We start from the raw sequence: 19,350 nt of genomic DNA on the forward strand, positions 1-19,350 counted from the left end.
ATACCAAGATGGCAATGACAAAAGTGTTCGGTTTGGGCCTTCACAACGAAACTTCACTAACCAACAGATGATGTCACAGTGTCTTTGTCTTTTAAATACAGTATATGGTTACATTCACATGAATGACAAGTCCCAAGTGGAACTGATGGTGAATATTGGTATTTATTTATGTTGAACGCAGAGGAAGCGATTCATGACAACCAGAGATCACAGAAAGTCAGCGGTATCTGGCGTCATCAAGCAACAGTTGGATCCTAAGATATGCTTGTTTTCCAGTACCACGATTGTGTCATTTTGATGAGAGCCTATGAAGAGGGCTTTTCAACCTACGCAAGCATGCTCCTGTGAAGTCCTCCAAAAACCCAACAGCATGTAGCTCGGCTATGCGTAGATCGAATGCTGGTTGGTTGGCAAGTGGGCCAAAGAGGTTCAGGGAGTGCCAGGACACTTTTCACTGTTTTTATCACTCAGTTCCACTTTAGCTAGTTTACTGTTAGAACTTTGCTCTTCTGCAGCTGGCTGACAGACCAGCAACAACACAACCAAGAGTAGCCCACAAACAGGCTGTTCATACCTCGCCCACGGTCTGCACTGCCAACGGTCAACAATGTTCACCCCATAACTGCAAATGTATCGTACAGTTGCCGGTTTGCATAAGCAAACCACCGACTGATATGGCAGGATGGTAAATATTGTTAGATGATTACCTAGGCAACCAGAAACTGTCTCATTTTATCATGTTTTTTCCTTTTAAGTTGTATTTCCCATCTTAAAAACTGACTGGGAGGGTATTACTTGACACTATTTGCTGTCTCTCTCTCTCTCCCTCTCTGCTGTGGGTTAGTATGGCTTGGTGACAAAGACACTGGTGTCAAGCAAGCTGAACAAAGAGCTGATACTGTCCCCAAGGACAATAGCCTGCCTCTGACGCTGTCTTCTTCCCTCTGAAGCAAACCTACAGGCGAGAAGTATATTTAAATATTGCTGTAAAAGAAAGACTCGATCTTTCAGAAACTACACGCTGCCTTTGTTTGTCCTTTGGCTGCACTTTCTTCACTCCTTTCCATTCACTTCATTCCTGTTCTCTGCTTCTCACTTTCTTCCACTGACCTCTATTTTCCATTTTCATTCACTCTCTCCACTTCTCTCCCACCATTCATCTCTGTCTCTTTCCTTTCAGTTTCCAAAAAAACCCCACATGCATGTTCTCACATACACGCGCACACACACACACACACACACACAGTGGTTTCCCTGTAATTGGGTTATGTGTAACTTCAAATAGCCCCGGCTGACAATAGGGAGAGCCCAGAGTTCATCCTCCCCTCCGTGCTTCTCCTTCTCACCCCTCTTTCCCGCTCTAAACTTATATTTGTGTGTTTCATGTGTATGTGTGTGTGTATGTGTGTATGAACATACTGTATGAGCACGTGTCGCTGCATGTGTAAGCATATTACCGAGACGTGGGTCTTTTTTTTTTAAAGCTTCAAGGTTATTTTCCTGATCACACTCTGCAACATTAAAGTTTACATGTGAAATAATACATGTAATTGCATGCACCCGCACAAAAACACACACACGACCCATTATAGCTGTGCACATGAGCTCACCCGATCCTGTTAGTAGAAAATAAGAAGAGTGGTGAATATTTGCTTAATATTTAGGCTATTACATAACCATCAATATTTACAATGCATTCTGGGAATCATGTGCGATTTTTGCGGTTTTGGTGAGAGAGAGAAAAGAGAACGAGAAACGGCATTCAGGGTTGATGGAGGACAGGAATGGAAAGGAAAGGAAGAAGAAAAAAGAAAAGGAAGCAATGTAAGTAAATGAAAAGAAAGGAGAGAAAAGATAAGGAAATCAAAGAAAGGAAAGGAGATAAAGAAGAAAATTAGAAAAAGAAAAGAAAGGGGAGGAAAGGTAAGAAAATCAAAAAAGGAAAGGAAAGGAGAAAAATTAAGAAGTTAAAGAAAAGAAAGCAAAGGACATTAATGAAAAGGAAGGAGAGGAATGAAATGAAGCAAATGGAAAAGAAAAAAATGAATAGGAAGTCAAAAAAGAAAAGAAAACAAAGGAACTAAATGAAAAACAATGATAGAAAAGGAAACCAAAAGAAGGAAAGGAAAGGAAAGATGAGATCATAAAAGACAAGGCAGAGATTGAAGAAGAGAAAAAGAAAAATAGAAAAGGGCACTGCAGACTTGGAGAAAAAGTGGCAAAAGAAGGGAAAAGAAAGAGAGGAGAGGAATAAGTGGGACATTACGCTGAACAAACAACTATGGGGAAAATGAGAGAAAGAACACTCCAGCGGATGGTAAAGGTCATGGGAGACATGCAATATAAGCGTGTCGTGTCTTTACTCTCCTCCTTCATCTTCTCTTTAATCTCCTCTTCCTTATACCTCAATCCTCTTATAATCGCATGCATGTTGATCCAACTCTAACCACAGAGGCAGAAACACTTTAACTGAAACGCCAACAGCACACAGGCCTATGCTCTGTAAAGCCCAGAGAGCCTAGTGTTAATAAAGGCAACCTAAAAACAGACCCAAAACTCAAAGTTAAATGCAAGCATGAAAGAAAACCTTTAGCCTTAGCTCTGAGGATGTTCATATCACATGTCAAGCTGCTCAGTCACATAAATCACCCTGATTAGTTTGAGTACTTAAATAATGCCAAAGCAAAGTAAATTCTCTCAGAGGGGAAGCCAGCATGTCTCTCTGGCTTTGTGTTTGGGGGCAATAAAGACAAAACAGTCAGAGTTATCTTTCGCTGCATCCCTGCCGCTTGGAGTGTGTCACAGCATACAACATCAAAGCAATCAGGTCATAAAAACACAGAAAAATCAGTGCATATAAGGATACGGCTTTGAGATGGTGTTTTTAAACTGAAATAGTGAGAGTGGCCATGAGTAGACAGCAAATAAGCAGGGATGACATTAATACATACACCCTTATGTTTATATTAACCTTAACTTCAACTAAATTTGGAGCCTTGCAGAGCTTTTCATCTCCAGAAAACAAAAACTGATGAGAAAGACCAACTTAAATGTCAAGGCGACATTTCAGCTCAGTTTGGAGGGTGACGGTGAGCTTCTGAGTGCAAGAGAGAGAGACACAAAAGAGAGAGAGAGTGGGATCTGAACTCCTCATGTGGAGGCTTCATCCTGTTCAACCAATGCTCATCTCTGCAAGGTTAGCAGGTTTCGGGTCAAAGCATAAAAGTTGGGACTTCAGGAGTCACCAGAATGCAAAACAGACACACAAAAAACAAGTCTGCGTGCTCCTGCGTGATGACAAGCCTATAGGAAAACAAGGAGAACTGCCAGCAGCCTGTACCCTATTTCCCCCTTTTTTTCTAAGGTATTCACGTGTGTGCGTACGCGAGGCACGCGGCAGAAGGCTGTGTCACCGTCTCTATAATGTGACGGTGCTGAGGGCCGGCGCTGATGCGGGCCAAAGTCATCAATCACGCAGATCGAAGCCGCAACATTAAATCACTACAGACCCCCACCCCGAGCGATGACAGCGGAGCGTGAATCCGTCCCGGTAAAAAGCCGCGGTCTCTCGGTCATCCATCTATCAACAAGTACACGAAAAACACTGCCAACGCCAAAACATGCTCTGGCGCACAGGAGCCACGCGCTCAGTAGTGGCATGTAGCTTACCTGAGTGGACTTAGTGGGACGACCTGAGCAATAACACCTGTAACTCTGGAGAAACGAACCCGGGGCTGGTTTGATGGGGAAGGCTAATTAAAGCTGTGAGCGCCGTGCAGCACGAGGGAGAGCAGCTGCGCAGAGAGAATTACTGACCCGAGACCACCTGATAAAATAATAAAACTGACACGAGACAGAGCAACAGAGCGAGCTCCGATCCCGCCCCTGCTGCTGCTCCTGATGATGATGATGATAATGATGATGATGAAAGTAGTGATGATAATCATGGAGATTATGGTGATGGGGAAGAAAAAGATAGCCATCCTCTGAGACTGTCACGAGAGCGCATCTGGTGGTGGTGGGGGGGGGGTGGGGGGTGATCACATCTGGCTGACACGCTGACTGCCTCCTCTCAAAATATCAAAAGAGAGACGCACGCACACCTACTCTGTCCGGTGCGGTCACATGCGTTTCGACCCGGTCTTTGTAGCGGTGATGCAGCCCGTGCGGTGCGCAGTGTGCAGGTTTTTACTCACCCCGGCTGCTGTCGCCGCCAGTCTCCGTCCGATCGCGTGTCCTACCGTGTGACTTAACGGGAGAGAGGGCGAGCCGTGGGCGCATCCAGCCCCCATCAGCGCCATCCAGCGCTGCGGTCGCGGTACACCGCTCTCGCGATACCATGCCATCTCCTCCAGCTCTCTCCGCTCCAATATGTGACGTAGCGCTTTTATCACGCTGTTTGCTCAGCCCGATGCCGCCGCCTTCTGGGCACGAGGCGCGTGGAGCGTGAGGATGGTGATGATGTCATCCCACGGCTCACCTTCTGCCCTTACCTGTTTTTGATCTCCCTGTTTTTCTCTCGTATCTGACCCGCTGGCAGCAACACGCAGAGGACATCTGTTTAGTTTTTGTAGCTGGAGACGTGCCAGCACCAGTTTAGAGTCACTAACAGGGACTGCTGGTGGAGCAGGTGAGAGGTCACGTGGACACCGTTTAGTTTGACACTGGGAGGTGCGCGTGAGAAAATAAAACGGTTTGAAGTCTTTCAAGAACATGTATGATTAGAGATGTGTTTTACTCGTGTTTGGCATCTTTATCTTGAGGGTCAATCGAATTTGCCCGCCAATAGCTATCCATCCTCTGCGCATATCCAGACCATCTCAGTCCTGCCTCTCTGACTTTGTATCCTAACTGCTCAACCCTGACCTGTCGGTGTGATGTACTAACTAATTTCTAATCCTGACCACTGAGGTCACTCCAAATGAAAATATTAAGTAGCTTTAGTGTGTTTTAATACTATTGTAAAAGGTATTGGAATATTAGGCTACATGTCAGAGAAAGGTGGACTTAAATATTTCTAGGGATTTGCCTTTTGTTGAGTTAGATATAACTCCCATGCTCCTTTTCCCAGTAGCCATATGTTGTTTTTCCAATTTTACACATTTTCTACTGATGAAATCATTCCTGTTATAATTCTTATAAGTGTTGCACAGTTACACAGTTAAGTAAGTATCCTGAACCTTGCTGCACAACATGGCATCATTTATAACCTAATCAAATTTACAACGCCTGTCCCTAGATGTGCTTTTAATATACCTAAAATAATATGATCCTAATCTTGTGTACAGTGATTTCAGTTTGCACATTTTGCAGGCTGGGTGTTTCTTTTAAGCTACATGCATCAAAGCTTCTCATTACTGAAATTACTGAATTATGCTACTTTACATTTTTACTGTTGTAGCATGCCCATAGCTATTGGTCAATTATGCAAAATCATCCATAACCACTTAAACAGTTATGGGTTGCAGGCTGATGGAGCCTACACCAGCTGCCCTGGGACAGAAGGGGTACACATTCAACAGGTCACCATTCTATGCAGGGCCAACAGAGAAAGACAACCATTAATGGTCAAATCAAATTCTCATCTACAGGAAGTTTAGAATCAACAATTAACTTAACATGTTTCTGGACTGTGGGAGGAAGCCGGAGCACTGAGACAGAACCCATGCAGGCACGGAAATAACATGCCAACTCTGTACAGAAAGGCCTCCCTGTATAAAATGATCCAAAAGCTAAAAGTATTATTCACTGCCTGATTGGTCTATCCAAGGACAATGTCCTTGTCATAAAGTCTTTACAATGTTTACTTTGTAATTACTGGAATGGCTGTCATTACATTCCTTCTATACTCCACTTACCCCTTCTCAAAAATGAACTGCACAGTGGTTTACTTACATACTTTATTCAGGAACATTTTTTGCCAATTAATGTAATACATAATTTAAAATTGGTATTTTTTGTTTTGAGAAGACACTTTGTGTTAACTGTAAATATACTCACCTCACTTTTTGATGGATCATTGTGGATAAAGAATAGTCTCAAATAGTTTTAACAGGGGATCTTGTTATTTATAACTTGTTTGTTTTGAGCATGAATATTCTTTCTCATGTAGTAGTTTTCTATACCACAAACTTTAATCACTATTAGATGGGTTAGTTTGAAAAAAATGTTTATATATGTCATAGTCTGTGGGAGTGTCTGGGGTTTTTCCACCCGTGGCCGTTGGTCTCCTGTCCATCCCTTTGGGGTGGAGCTTCCTGTACCTCACCTGGGCCTCTTCTGCAAGCAATCAGCGGGAGAGCTACTTAAACCTGTGCAACCTGCCTCTAGTTCGTTATGCTCTCCATGGAGGTAACGAGGCAGCTCCCCTATGTTTAGAGGAAACTGTCTCCACGTTTTGGACGACCCCCCCCCCCAGAGCCTACAATAACTCCCTCTCCGTCTATTAGGACGAGGCGAAAGGATCCCTTTTGCCTCTCTGTCTCTTGACATAACCTCCTCTGTGATCCAGTTTCCTAGGGCCGCCCTTCTCATTTCCAATTGCCACTTCCCCGTAGCCATTTCTAATCTGTCTCACAATCTCAGCTATCAAATAAACACTCTTGTAAATAGTTTCCTCTGCTTCTTGGTGTCTGCATTTGGGTCCACTTCTTAGGCGAACTTTCAGTTCATGACAATATCATGTTAGGTCATTAAGAGTTAGTGTAAAAGTTTTCAACCTTGAGTTGCTTTCTTCCTTTTCTATTAATTTGTTACTTTCACATATGGAATGAGAAGCCAGCAGACATTCTCTAAAGGGGAAGTTTATTGTATAAATTGTTCTAAGAGTGCAGAGTGTTTGTCTGTTTTAGGTCTCACAGTATCTCATAATATGCAAAGTCACAGACATTCATAGGTGAAGATGTAAAGGCTAAAGGCTAAAAGCTAAGACAGCACACAGTAGAGCAGGGGAGATAATTTGTCCTGTTCCATCACATCAATTTTAATAATTTATGTTTGTTTATTTTTTTTTACAATTAAAGTACATGTTGGGAGTTCTCACTGGACTTATGAGTTATTAGGTGCTGCAAATTTAAAAGCTCATCACAGGTCATCTGTCTCTCCGTCAAAGGGGATCTCGAGATCTGTGTGGATGTGTGAATTGTCTTCACTGCAGACCCAGCCGATGGGCGTGCGGTTGAACGAGGGGCGCGAGCGAATGTCAGGCTGCAGTGTGGGCAGAGGTTCAGGCTCCTCGGTGGCAACATTGAGCTCTGGAAGCTCAAAGGTCAGCAACTTGGATGCCTTGTCATAACCGCCGTATGGCAGTGCCATCCTGAGAAAAAGGATGACAAGTATTTTTGGTGTTAAGCAGTACAGTAAAGTAACTTCCAAATTAATAACTTTCAAACACAAAATGCAAAAAAACCCCCAAAAAACCCCCATTTTCTTTTAAGGTTGACATACTCATTCCACACAACATATTTTGCTGACTGAATGAAAGAATTACTAGCTTAGAGAGTGGTAAGGTGAGGATCCTCATGTCAGAGTGTACCTCTGCCACACAGTCAACTAAACTATGACAAAGACATCAGCACAACTGCTAATAAAACCTCTCTTACTTCAATGCAGAGCCGTGTCAGCACCTCATTGAAATTTACTGGTTTTATCAAACTCAGCAGAGATGTAGATTTTACCTACTAAACAGCATCTTTAACATTTAGAAATGTACTTTTCTACTTAACTGTGAGCAAACATTTTGCCCCAGATGTCATTATCCTAATCTTATTTGAACCCTGGATCTCAGTCCATTGCAATACTGTTTATAATTCTTTCGAAGCACCATAAGAGCAGCTGTATCCTTTGCCATTACTAATGGGTCTGAATAAGCAATAAACCTTGATTGTATTACAACACAACAGGCTCCTGGACACAAATATGTAAAAAGGCCTCCTGCATGGGAGAATCGATGACAGCTAAGCTAAAGTTCACTGTATCTTCAACTCTGCAACATTTGGCTCAAATCTGTTGAAATGTGGGCCGATTGGCAAAAGGACAACTATCCCTATCTATGTCTGCACCAACATACAGGCATAGATAGAGGACAAATATACATAGAGATACTAAATACTAAAAGGGAGAAGTCATTCACACTCAAGTAAAATGAGAAAATCAAGCCAAGCCTGCTGGCATGTAACAAGATCCAAAATAGCCAAAGTCCAAAACTAACCTCAAGGAGTTGGAGAACAACCTCAATGAGTCTCAAAGTAACTTCAAAGAGTCTCAGAACAACCTTAGTCTGAAAACAACCTCAAAGAGTCTCAAACTAACATCAACATCAAATAGTGACAAAACAACACCTCAAAGAGTTTTAAACTAATTTCAAGAAGCCTCTCAATGACCAAACAGAGATTTAAAAGTTTCACAAGACACAAAGACATAGGATCCATTCTCATCAGTTCTCCCATGTATGAGGGACTTTTACATATTTGTTTCCAGGGGCCTGTTTTCTTATTATACATCTGAGATTGATTGCATAATCAGGTCCATTACTAATCACAGAGGACACAGCTGTGCAAGAATTATTAACTGTATTACAATGTACTGAGATCCACGGTTCAAATAAGATTAAGATAATGACATCGGGGACCAAATGTTGCTCAGTGGTAAGTGTTAAAGTACATTTTGAAATATCAGGAATGTTATACAGCAAGTAAAGGCTGTGTCTGTGGTGAGTAAAGCCATGGAAACAGATGGGAAGTAGGAAACTATTCACTGCTTCATGATTAAGGGGATAAAGCACTGGGTGTTGTTGTCATTATATACTTGAATAGTCATTCAGTAATACAGTACCTGTTGAAGCTCTTGTACTGATGTAGGTCTGGGTGTATCTGGATGGGTCCAGGCATGCAAGGCTTCATCGTGGCCTTCAGCTCCTCATTGTCCTTCATGGCCCGTTCCCATGGGGATATGTAGGTGCGTACATAGTCCTTCCTCTTCTTCTGCTTCTCCACCTCCTCATCCACAGTCTCCTTCACTACTGGGACATACAGGAACGGGGAGGAAAGAGGTGAGCACCACAGATATGACATGCATACTTTTAACAGAAGGAAGGCATCACAAATAGTGAAAAGAGAATTTCTGTGATCATACTTTCTTCCTTTGGCATCTCAGGCTTTGGAGGCACAGGGGGAGGGGACATAATCAGGTTCTGAAGGTTCTGCTGAAATATATTTAAAAATACAGAGGATATAATCTTATCAGATCACAAACATATATAGACAACACAAACACTTAGCGCCTCATATACACAGTCACCATGTTCTCGTTGGTCACAATGAACTTCTCGACTCTCTGCTGCCTCATCTTGAACATCTTGGACCCCTTGTTCGTGAGGAGGGAGAGCTCTTCGAGCATCACATCTTTGGGTGTCTTGATCTTGGTACCCAGATCGAACTCAGAGGCCTCAGGGTCTGTCTCATCGTCTGACAGTGTGCAGAGAGAAGATACCGTTACCCTAACTCACACATATATTATAAAAATACAGTGCTGCAGTGCTTCAAGGTGAATGTCAGTGACAAGTCATTCAAATTAATTGTATTTGTTATGGAATAGTGGTGATAGTTTCTTATTTATTTGTTAAATATGTGCAATAAATTAACTACAAAGAAATTTATAATACATTACATGAGAAAATTACGTGTAGTAATGTAATATTATTTTTGGATTACACTGCAATACCAGAAATGCCATTAAATCAAGCTACTGTGTCTTTCAGCGTAATACAATGTTGTAAGTGTAAAGCAACCAGTGATAATCAATGAAATTATGGCAATGCTGAAAGCAAAGACTCATCGAAATGTCAATATTTCAGCTCAAATGGATTTAATAGTGTTGCAATGGTTGGGTGAGTAAATAATGTTGCGGTGCAGGCTCTGGAGAGGCCAGTCCATGACTGATAGTCTTCCACTGTGTGTTTTTCTGTCCTGGTATGGTTTTGCTCTATTGGCAGTGTGTTTGGGATCGCTGGCATTTTCCAGATGGTTTTGCAATGTGGATCCAAATTTGACTTTACTTTTCTACCTTTATGACTTCATCTATTTTGACAAATTCTTCACTGGCCTGAATCCAGCACCAACCATGACGAAGCCTTCACCTTGTTTCACAGACAGATATAGCATTTCTCTCCTGAACTCCTCCATACAAACTGACAATGTTTCACCATCCAATAGACCTGTTGTCACTGATTTTTCAGTAATTTCAACAACTGGCTCAGTGGAAGTGAAATCCAACAAAGCTTAGCTCAAGACTTTGCTACTTTAAGATTGACATGTCGGTACATGTTTGTAGGCGGTTTCTCTGTCACATCCATCCCTTACCAATAATATGCTTTTGTTTTTTCAAAGATTGAACTCGGGGTGGGCAAAATGCTCAAATCAAGCTCCAAGTGTTAATTTCACAAAGTCAAAACAACACAAGGCTTCAAAAAGTGATGTGTGATATCTTGGTGGTTATGTTCATACATATATTTATTCTTTTGTTGCAGGGAAGTTATAAATAAACATTTACATTTTTATCCACATTATTCTTAATTCATATTATTTTTTATTCTGAAAAGTATCCTATATCTTGTCAAAAGTGGTAGCTATCGTGTGGGAAAGATAAAATTGTTCAAAATGAGCCAAGGGTGGGAATGGCTGGATTAAATGAACATGTCTGCGTGCCAACAGAGAAGAGATGACTTGCTCAACTTTGCAGAAATGCTGCAAATGAGAGGGAAGAGTCTGCTTCTGCCAGAATGAGTGTAAGAATGTCCAAAAAGTCTATCCTAAGCTAAGCTAACCACCTCCTGACGCCCTCATATTTAAAAAGTGGTCGTTTGGTCAAATATTTGGCAGTGAATAAGCATATTTCCAGAGATTTTTTTATTTTATTCAGTTTTATTAACATTTTCTTCATTTTCCCATTTGAATAAAATAAACCGAGCTATGATTTTTCGCCTTACACAATTTTTAGTCATTAACATTGTGGATTCAGAGGTTTGTACACCCATGTCAGCGGTACAGTTATTCTCACTTAAACCCATTTGGGAAATTAAAAAGTCCATTTAAGTGCCTGATATTGAATGAAGGATGTACAGCACAAGTCTCAAAAGTGTAGGTTTTTATTGTCAGGCTTCCAGATCATTGTTATAGTGATAAATTGGAGTAGAAACCTGCTGTGTGGTGTTAAAGGATGTGTTCATGTGAAACTGTGGGAGTTCTAGGGGCTAAGAGGCCATAGCAATATGGAAGAAAAGTGCACTGGGGGATTTCACTGCAGCTTTTGTGGTAGAACTGTTTATGGAGGGAAATCCTTATAACACACTGCCTCCCTCTTGCTTCTCCTCTCTCTGTGATGGAGAGATCTGATAGATTTTACTGCTCCACAGAGCTCCTCATTAAACACTCTTCTCATCCACTACATACACTCTGATATCACTCATAACACCTGGAGTTGAGCCATAAACCAATGCACATTCTCACTCACATACACACACACACACACACACACAAACACAAGCACATCTATAAAGCAGGGAGTTGGCATTGCAATGCTGCAGAGAGCTGTTAGCAGTACCTCGTAAATCAGACTTGGGCAAGTAGGTGTGTAGACTGTGTGTGTGTGTGTGTGTGTGTGTGTGTGTGTGTGTGTGTGTGTGTGTGTGTGTGTGTGTGTGTGTGTGTGTGTGTGTGTGTGTGTGCGTGCGTGCACGAGGGAGAGAGAGAATAACTGAGACTGCTGAGCAGAGCGAACTCTCCCATGGGGATATTGATTAGAGTGTTAATTCAGAAGAATGTGAAACTGGAGCTGGCTGTTGCTGACTGGAAGAAAATTGGAAAGACTGATCGAGGCAGGGGGTGGACAGATGGACAACATAGAGACTGACAGAGATATGACACAAACAGTCATGAATAAGCGACCAACTGAAAACAAACTGGTGGAAAGATACAGATGTGGCTGCAGATGTGACAGCAGAAGGACTGATAGAGAAAACAGCAAGGGACACAAATGGGGAAAGAAGTCAACAGATTGTTAAATGACACATACAAGCATGTGCCCAGACAGAGCAGATTGCAGAGTTCATATCCAGAGTTTAGCAAATAATATTTTGTGGCTGTGTCTTTTTTTTTAAGTAATACTGTGTTATGCAACAGATACGTGTAATTTTAACATTTTTGAAATAGCTTTAAAGGTTGTAGGTTTAAAAGCCTGCAGAGAGGCTTTTGGGAATGCTGTTAGTTTGGGTTACACCAACCTCCAACTCCGAAAGATGAAGTCAACATGAAAGTGGCTTAAAGTAAGCAAGTAAAATTTGTATTCATGTAGCAGCTTTAAAGATAGGTATCACAGAGTGCTTCACAACAAAAACGTTAAAATAGTAATAGGAAAGTTTACCTAGAAGCAATTCTAAAAAGATCCGTTTTAGCTGCTTTTTAAGAGACCACCAAGTCCACACATCTCGGGCTCAGGGGGAGAGAGTTCCAGAGTCACAGTTGCAAAAGCTCTGTCACCTTTAGTTTTCAGCCTTGTATGATGCACAGCCAGCAGGCCCTGATCACTTGTCCTCAGGCCTCTGATGAGGATGTGATCCATGCAGAGCTCTAAATGTCAAAACCAGAATCTGAAAGTGAACTCTGAAGTTCATTGGGGATCCAGTGTAACTGAATTAGCATTAGCGATGTGTGACATGAGAGTAACTAAGAAGACTGAGTGAGAAATCTGCAGGCATTCCAGGGAGGTGAATGGTGAATTACAATGTTCCAGACGTAACAAAATAAAAAACATGAATAACAATTTCCAATTCAGAGCAACATAGCAGAACTCAACTCAAGTGAAAAGTTACCCCATGGTTCCTCTCTTCATTAAGCTGGAGAAAATTACCGGCCATCCAACTTTTAATTCAGCATCTATGTAAGATCGGTAGCCAAGAAACATGGTGGGGCCATAAAGAGGCAAACAGCTTGATACCATCTAAATAGCAATAATAAGAAATGTCCTTAAACGTGCTAAAAATGAACTGAAAACAGTGCAGGTATAACATAAATTATAAAGGCCCCAAAACAGCCATCTGTGACACACCATCGGTGTGTTTTCTTCTGTTTTTTAAATGGGTGGATGACAGCATCCTTAAAATAAAACAAAGACGCAGCTAAAATAGAGATTAAGAGATTTGGAGAATGGTTCCAATGAGTCTACTAATTTTACCAGCTCATATAAAGAAACGGGTAAAAAACTTTCTAAAATAACAGTCCGAGCTGGAATAGGAACAGACAATGAAGATGTGCCAAAGGAGAAATATTTTTTTCTTCTCTCTCTCTATATATATATATAATATTCTAACCTCCTGTATACTTTAATATGTTTCTGCTTCAGCTTTTGGTGGGTGAAATTCTAGCAGTTTAATTTTCCACTACTTAGCGTCAATTAGCAACTATCTGTTTGATTCCCAACTAAGCTAACTAGCATTAGCTAATAATTTAGCTAATTTTTTTAAGTGTCTAGCTTTAAAAAACAACACAGCCGTGGCCAAAATGCTAACATGTGGGGTCATAGTGGCTACATCCATCTTTTATACTGTTTAAATTGCCATATATTGCCATGTTAACATTTTTTTCTCTCTAGAGCTAATTTGGCCCAAGTTAATAACTATTTGGGTAAATTGTGTTGGTTTATGTTATGCATGATTCGAGGCCAGGCCCCTTTTGGCTGACACGTGAGTCACTACGCAGCTGATGAATGAGGTTTTGCAGACACATGAATGTTAACCAAATGACATTGAGTTGTCCATCATTTTTGGAGAGTGTAAAATTTGCATTCCTCAGCCAGTTTGTCGAGTGATGTCGCTGGAGGGTGATGGTAGTCCCTGGGAAACCAGTTGCTAAATGCCCATTTATACAGACCTAGGGACTGGTCAGTGACCCCCAGGCGATCACTAGTTGCCAAGGAAGAATTTCCCAAGAAGTTGGTAAACCTCCTTGTGATTGCTTTGATCACTGGCAGATATTAGTGTGCACAAAAGTTGCCAACTTGCCCAGAAAAACATATTGGCTACTCTCTGAGCAGTTGTGAAACCGGGAGAGGAGACCATTTGTCACCTCTTGAAACTTGTTTGCTGCAACCATGCATCAGTTATTCAGGTTTCACTATCGTTCACCTAGTAGTTAGTGAGTGCTTTGCATGCAAACTACATGACAATCTGCTAGCAACCACAGCAAGGAGATTTTTTTGTAGCAGCATCTTCTTTGTGACTGATTTCACCTAGTGACAGCCAGCAACCTCAAGGGACCGATCACCAGTGGGTGAACTTGTATCACATACAATACAGCAGACAGTTCTCAAGGAAAGATGATTTGTTAAAATGGTAGACAAATAAACCAGTGGGTAATACCAACATCCAAGAGGTGTTAGAGGAGTGAGAGAATCTCCAGATTCACAAGGACTCAACTTCTTGATACACGGTTAGTCAACAAGCTCTCCATGAGCTGTAACTATCTTTGTTACCACAGAGCCAGCCAGCTGTCCCCCTGTGAGAACAAACTATGCCCGCTTATCCTTTGGAGGTTTGTACGAGATTGGAATCGATCCAAACTGACATTAGGTTAGAGGCGAGGTACACAATGGACAAGCTGCCAGTCAATCACGACGCTGACACACAGATACAGACAATCATTTAGACCACGAGTAAAAGCAGTGCAGAGTCACCAGTTATCCTGGATGTCTTTGGATTGTGAATCTGAAGCAGAGGTGCAGCATTTTAACATCACAGTGAGTTAAAGTGTAGCTTTGAAATGAAGATCACACGATCAACAGTATACTACTCTATCAATGGAGATTACAAAAAACATCCTATCTGCCGAGAAGGTGAACTAAACTAAATAAATATTGCAACTATACTCTTCCTTTTGAATATAATAAGGCATTTCCTGTCTTTATTTTTATGCTTCTGGTGTTTTTGGAAACTTTGGAATCACCACTAAAATTATAAATAATGTTTATTGACTTTGAATAATTTTAACATGCACAGCATAACTTTGAACAGATGGACTGGTGGATCTGGCATAATGAACATATTAAACTTTCTATTTTTAAAGTGTCTTTCTTACAGAAAGTAAAATCTCACTACTTAAGCAGCCAATGTAACAAAACAAAGAAATGCACACACATTATAAAGTTTTTAGCTGTTGGAGCTTACACACATCCTCAGACAAACATATTGAGAGCAGAGTCGCCCTCTGATATTTTGTGTTGCCCATAATGGTGACAGATTTGTGGTTGCTCTGCCATCTGATAATGACCCACATCCCTTCAGGAATTGCTGCGTGCATGTTAGATATTGTGTTACTGCTTGGAACAAGTGTGCATGAGCGCGGGTCCTTATTTAATTGCGGTATCATACAACCGAATGCAATGATTTACACCCACAGAGTTCAGTTTATATGAGTAGAGTGGGCTGATAGCAGACAGGCACTAAAGATTTGACATTTACTAGATGGGATAATCACATCATTTGGGAAATAAAGTAGTGTTTGAGGAGCTGGAATGACTAGCAGAGTGTTTCATGTTTATACGCTGCATCTGAATATTTTGCCATTGTGCTGTATGTGTGCGTGCATGCATGTGTGTGTGTGTGTGTGTTTACCATTCTGGCTGATGTTGGACAGGTCAGTGATGATTCTGTTGGCCTTGTTTCCCTTGTTAGAAGGAGCAGGAGTTGTAAGGGACATGGCTAAAATACAGAACAGACAAAATATGTTTGAAACATTAATCACAGGTCTACCCTTCCACCACTTTTTTATACACAGAGAGAAAAGTACATGGCACAGTCTAAAAGAGATACTGATGGTAAATATTTCTCCCTGATCTAATAGTCAGCATCAACTGTTTAAAAACAGTCGATCCTTAAGGACTTCCTATCAAACCACTTCTTGCAAAGTCGGGTTCTTAAACATGAACAGAAACAACAATATATTAAAGTTATGATATATTTCTTTTTTTTTTTTTGTTTACTGTACTAATGCAGATTTTAAATTAAATTATATGGCATATGTGTAACATGCAGGTTCTCACATGTATTAGAAAAGTGGACAAATTATCACCAACTTCTGGTTCCACATTCGAGAACCTTTTCACTCACAGCAGTTTTACAATTTGGTTGAGTCTCATTACTCCTTTAATCAGTCTGGCCAAGGCAAACCGTTGCTTTCTCCTAAAAATTTGTAACGAACAGATTGTATGCTTCTTGTCTAACATATTTCCACATTTCACTCAGGGGCTGGTGGAGACCAAAATAGAGCTAAAAGGAGAGCTCAACATCAATCCATACAAGTACTGCTTTTGTATGTAGCAGAGGTGGAAGATAGTTAGCTGTCCAAGGTAAACATTTGGGGTGGATACAAGGGTCAGCTTGAAATCAGACTCATCCTTTTGATATTTTAACTTAATTCAGTCACTTAATCCATTCTTGTTTTGAAAGGCAAAGACAGTTTATACACAGTTTACAGCCTGTTAAACCACCCCAGGAGGTCAAAATACTTATAATATTTCTATAATAAACCACTATATGGACCAATAAATACACACCAACATCACTGGTTCCATGACTTCACTCATTTTATACTTTTATTTCTTTGCTTTTATGCTTCTTTTTCTTTAATTTAATCATGTCTTCCTTTGTTTTTGTCTCTTTTGATTATCTTAAATGTACAGCACCTTGGTCGACAGTTGTTGTTTTAAATGTGCTATATAAATAAATATGACTTTGACTTTGACTATGACTTTTGAAAAAACACCAAAAAGGCGAATTAATAACTACCATTATTATTGACATTGGCATAATTGCTTTTATGTTCTGTGTTAGACTTTGTATCCTAGGAATAAATTGTCATGACTCATTTTATACTTTAAGAGAGGTTTAAATGAATATTAAGAATTACTGCCCAAAGTTTGGATTACATCATGATAGGATTAGCAACAAGATAGTGGCTGGCAACGAAATGTAAAACAGCAAAAGTGTAAAATGTTTAAGAAGAAGATGCAAACTTAAGTTGTATATCAGCCCCAACAGAATCTTACTGGGCTCCCTAATTAAATAAGGTGCTCTTTAAACATAAAGTGTATCTCCTGCATTCCCTTATGGACACTAAGCAAAGGTGGAAGCTCATGCTTGTCTTGACTAACCACTCAGATCGAGCCTGGCAGTATATCGTTGTCAATTTCTCAGGTCGAAAGCAATTAAGCGAAGCTGGAGGTGAGTCTTACTAAAAGAAAAAGCAGGAGGGCCTGTCTACAGGGAGACAGTTAATGTAATTGCTTTTCATCTGCTGTAATTGAAGCTCGTTTCCTAGCCGGGGATTCAGTCCTGTGTGAGCTATTTTTATGAGCCCATGTTCTATAGCACTCTGGTGAGTGGGACTGTCATCGACATAAAACATACATAGAAATTCAGCACACACACACACTCAGACACATCAACAAAAGCACACTCACACACAGATTTGCACTCAAATAGCTCTACTCTTGTGATTAATGTGAGTCAGTGGCTGGTGGATTAAAAACTGGAGATTACAGGTGTTTTTGGATGTTCTCTGGGAAATGCAAGATGGAGGCAAACTGCTGCGTTGATGCAACTACAGGAGCTGAGAGTGAAGCCCTGGGTCCTGTTACTGCCTCTCTAAGTGAAGACACGCTCCTGTCCCCAACGAGCAGCCTGTTTTAGCTCCAGATAAATCTCGAAGGGACAGCTGGGGAGGAAGGCTATCAGTCAGCACATTCCCAAATGCACACATACATCCTCGTGAACTAAAAACTCCACCGGAGAAGGCCAGATTCCTCAGGGACTACAGTGTTAGGTAAGAAGTTTAGGAGAGGAGATGGAATAAGCTGTCCACCAGCTGGCTTTCATGATCTGACATGGTTTAACTGATTTTTCAAGACTTAAAGTGAAAAAGGGTGTAAACAGTAACACAACTGCAAATTCATGCACACAACAGTATTAATTTAAAGGCTGTCTTAAACAGTTGCTGTCTTTTACCATAGCAAACAGTCCAGTCTGCAGTATACTGCTGAGCATCTGCTGCTGGCTGATACTCATTAATTCATCCAGCCACAGAGGGCTCATAAGGCCTCAGATGGGACTCCCTCTTGTAGCCAGAATCTGCTGACCACAGGACGTCAGCGAATTTAACTGGAACTGTCTGCTTGTTCTTAGAGGATCGCAAACTATCTGACAACTCAGTGGCCATCAATACCAGATAATCCACAAACATTCAAGGCATGTGTGAGAAAGGTTTTAATGGGTTTTGTCGACGCTATCGCACATTTTCACTTCTCCGGTGTCTTACCTACAAGACCCAGGGTGTCCGCACGAAGGCAAAAGGTCCCGGAGGATGAGGAATCTAAATTCCCAGGTAGATTTGTATCCCAGTGCTAATATTGCACTGCCGGCCCTGCTGTTCGCCCTGCAGAGAGTGAGACTCTGTCTGGAAGGCTGCAGGAGGGGTGGGAGACCAGGGTGAGGTGGTGTGGGGTGGGGTGGGGTGAATTGAGTAGGGGGTCTAGAGGGAAGTGGGTGTGGTGTTGGTAATATGAAGCACAAATAATGTATTTTTTAGTATTAGGTATCTATCTAACTATCCGCTCTACCATAATTGTTCCCATCTGTCTCTCATTTTCCAGCAACTTCCAAGAAAAGCAACTTAAATGATAGCATTTTGCTGGTAATGTTCAGCACTGAAATGCTGACTAACAGCAAGGTTTCTGTTTATGTGTTTTTATGTGTAAGGGTTAGTCTCATCAAGACTGTTGTTCCAGTTTTAAAAGGTCAAGCTGGTATTGATGCCAATGCCATTATCAGACCTGCTTATAAGTCTGAGTCATCGTTGATTCCCTTGTTGATTCTTTAACACCTTTCTCCGCTTAAAGAAGCAAGCTTACATAGGTTTTTGGGATTAACACTGTTTTATTTTCTGAACGCAGTGTCGAAACAGAGCTGGAAAAATGCATCAGGGAGTCTACTAAAGTCTTGACTTCAAAATTATCAGAAAAAACCATGCCAGCATCCACAAAAGGAGTTAACAAGCTTGGAGACAGGTGGTTTGATTTGAAACAACAATTCGGATCCAGTCCGTGATTCCCAGAGGAATTTCTGATTGTGTCTCAGGCAGTATTCTAAATCTTAAAAGCAACAACATTGCCAGGGCAATGATACAAAGGTTGCAGAGATGAGTAATTCAGTGAATTCCTCCAGCCTCTTTAGACTGCAGGTGAATGTGGGCTTTTGATAACAAACACAAAAGAATAGAACAGGTTTGTTGAAGTTTATTTGCCTGA

The 19,350-nt window shown here is 41.1% G+C and overlaps 2 protein-coding genes across 9 annotated transcripts in view; both read right to left on the reverse strand.

The window, feature by feature from the left end:
• The window catches only part of usp54b (ubiquitin specific peptidase 54b), a 57,711-nt gene extending 53,382 nt beyond the window's left edge, over positions 1–4,329 (reverse strand). For 2 of the 5 annotated variants that reach the window (XR_015130756.1, XM_086304032.1), the window contains exon 1: positions 4,197–4,329. The gene's annotated coding sequence lies outside the window, so the exon portion shown is untranslated. Of the gene's footprint in view, positions 1–3,669; positions 3,967–4,103 lie in introns of those variants that run through there. The other 3 variants (XM_086304034.1, XM_086304035.1, XM_086304033.1) reach the window with 3 other exon arrangements.
• A 2,454-nt stretch (positions 4,330–6,783) lies between these two features.
• Positions 6,784–18,518, reverse strand: myoz1b (myozenin 1b). 4 transcript variants are annotated; one of them, XM_086304041.1, is made up of 6 exons: positions 18,363–18,518; positions 15,662–15,748; positions 9,298–9,464; positions 9,133–9,199; positions 8,833–9,016; positions 6,784–7,315 (listed from the first exon to the last, which is right to left on the reverse strand). In XM_086304041.1, exons 2-6 carry the CDS (start codon positions 15,744–15,746, stop codon positions 7,084–7,086), a joined length of 735 nt encoding a protein of 244 aa, XP_086160167.1. In that variant the 5' UTR covers positions 15,747–15,748; positions 18,363–18,518; the 3' UTR covers positions 6,784–7,083. The 4 variants fall into 4 exon arrangements, with proteins under 4 accessions (XP_086160167.1, XP_086160165.1, XP_086160164.1 ...); XM_086304039.1 differs by having other exon boundaries at positions 8,833–9,019; XM_086304038.1 differs by having other exon boundaries at positions 9,133–9,202.
• Positions 18,519–19,350: the final 832 nt, after the last annotated feature.

Source organism: Aulonocara sp. 'chitande type north' Nkhata Bay, linkage group LG8 (genome assembly GCF_057382095.1).
Source record: "Aulonocara sp. 'chitande type north' Nkhata Bay isolate Kocher_YH1m ecotype deep benthic linkage group LG8, A_spYH_male_GT1.1, whole genome shotgun sequence".
NCBI classification, from domain to species: Eukaryota; Metazoa; Chordata; class Actinopteri; order Cichliformes; family Cichlidae; genus Aulonocara; species Aulonocara sp. 'chitande type north' Nkhata Bay.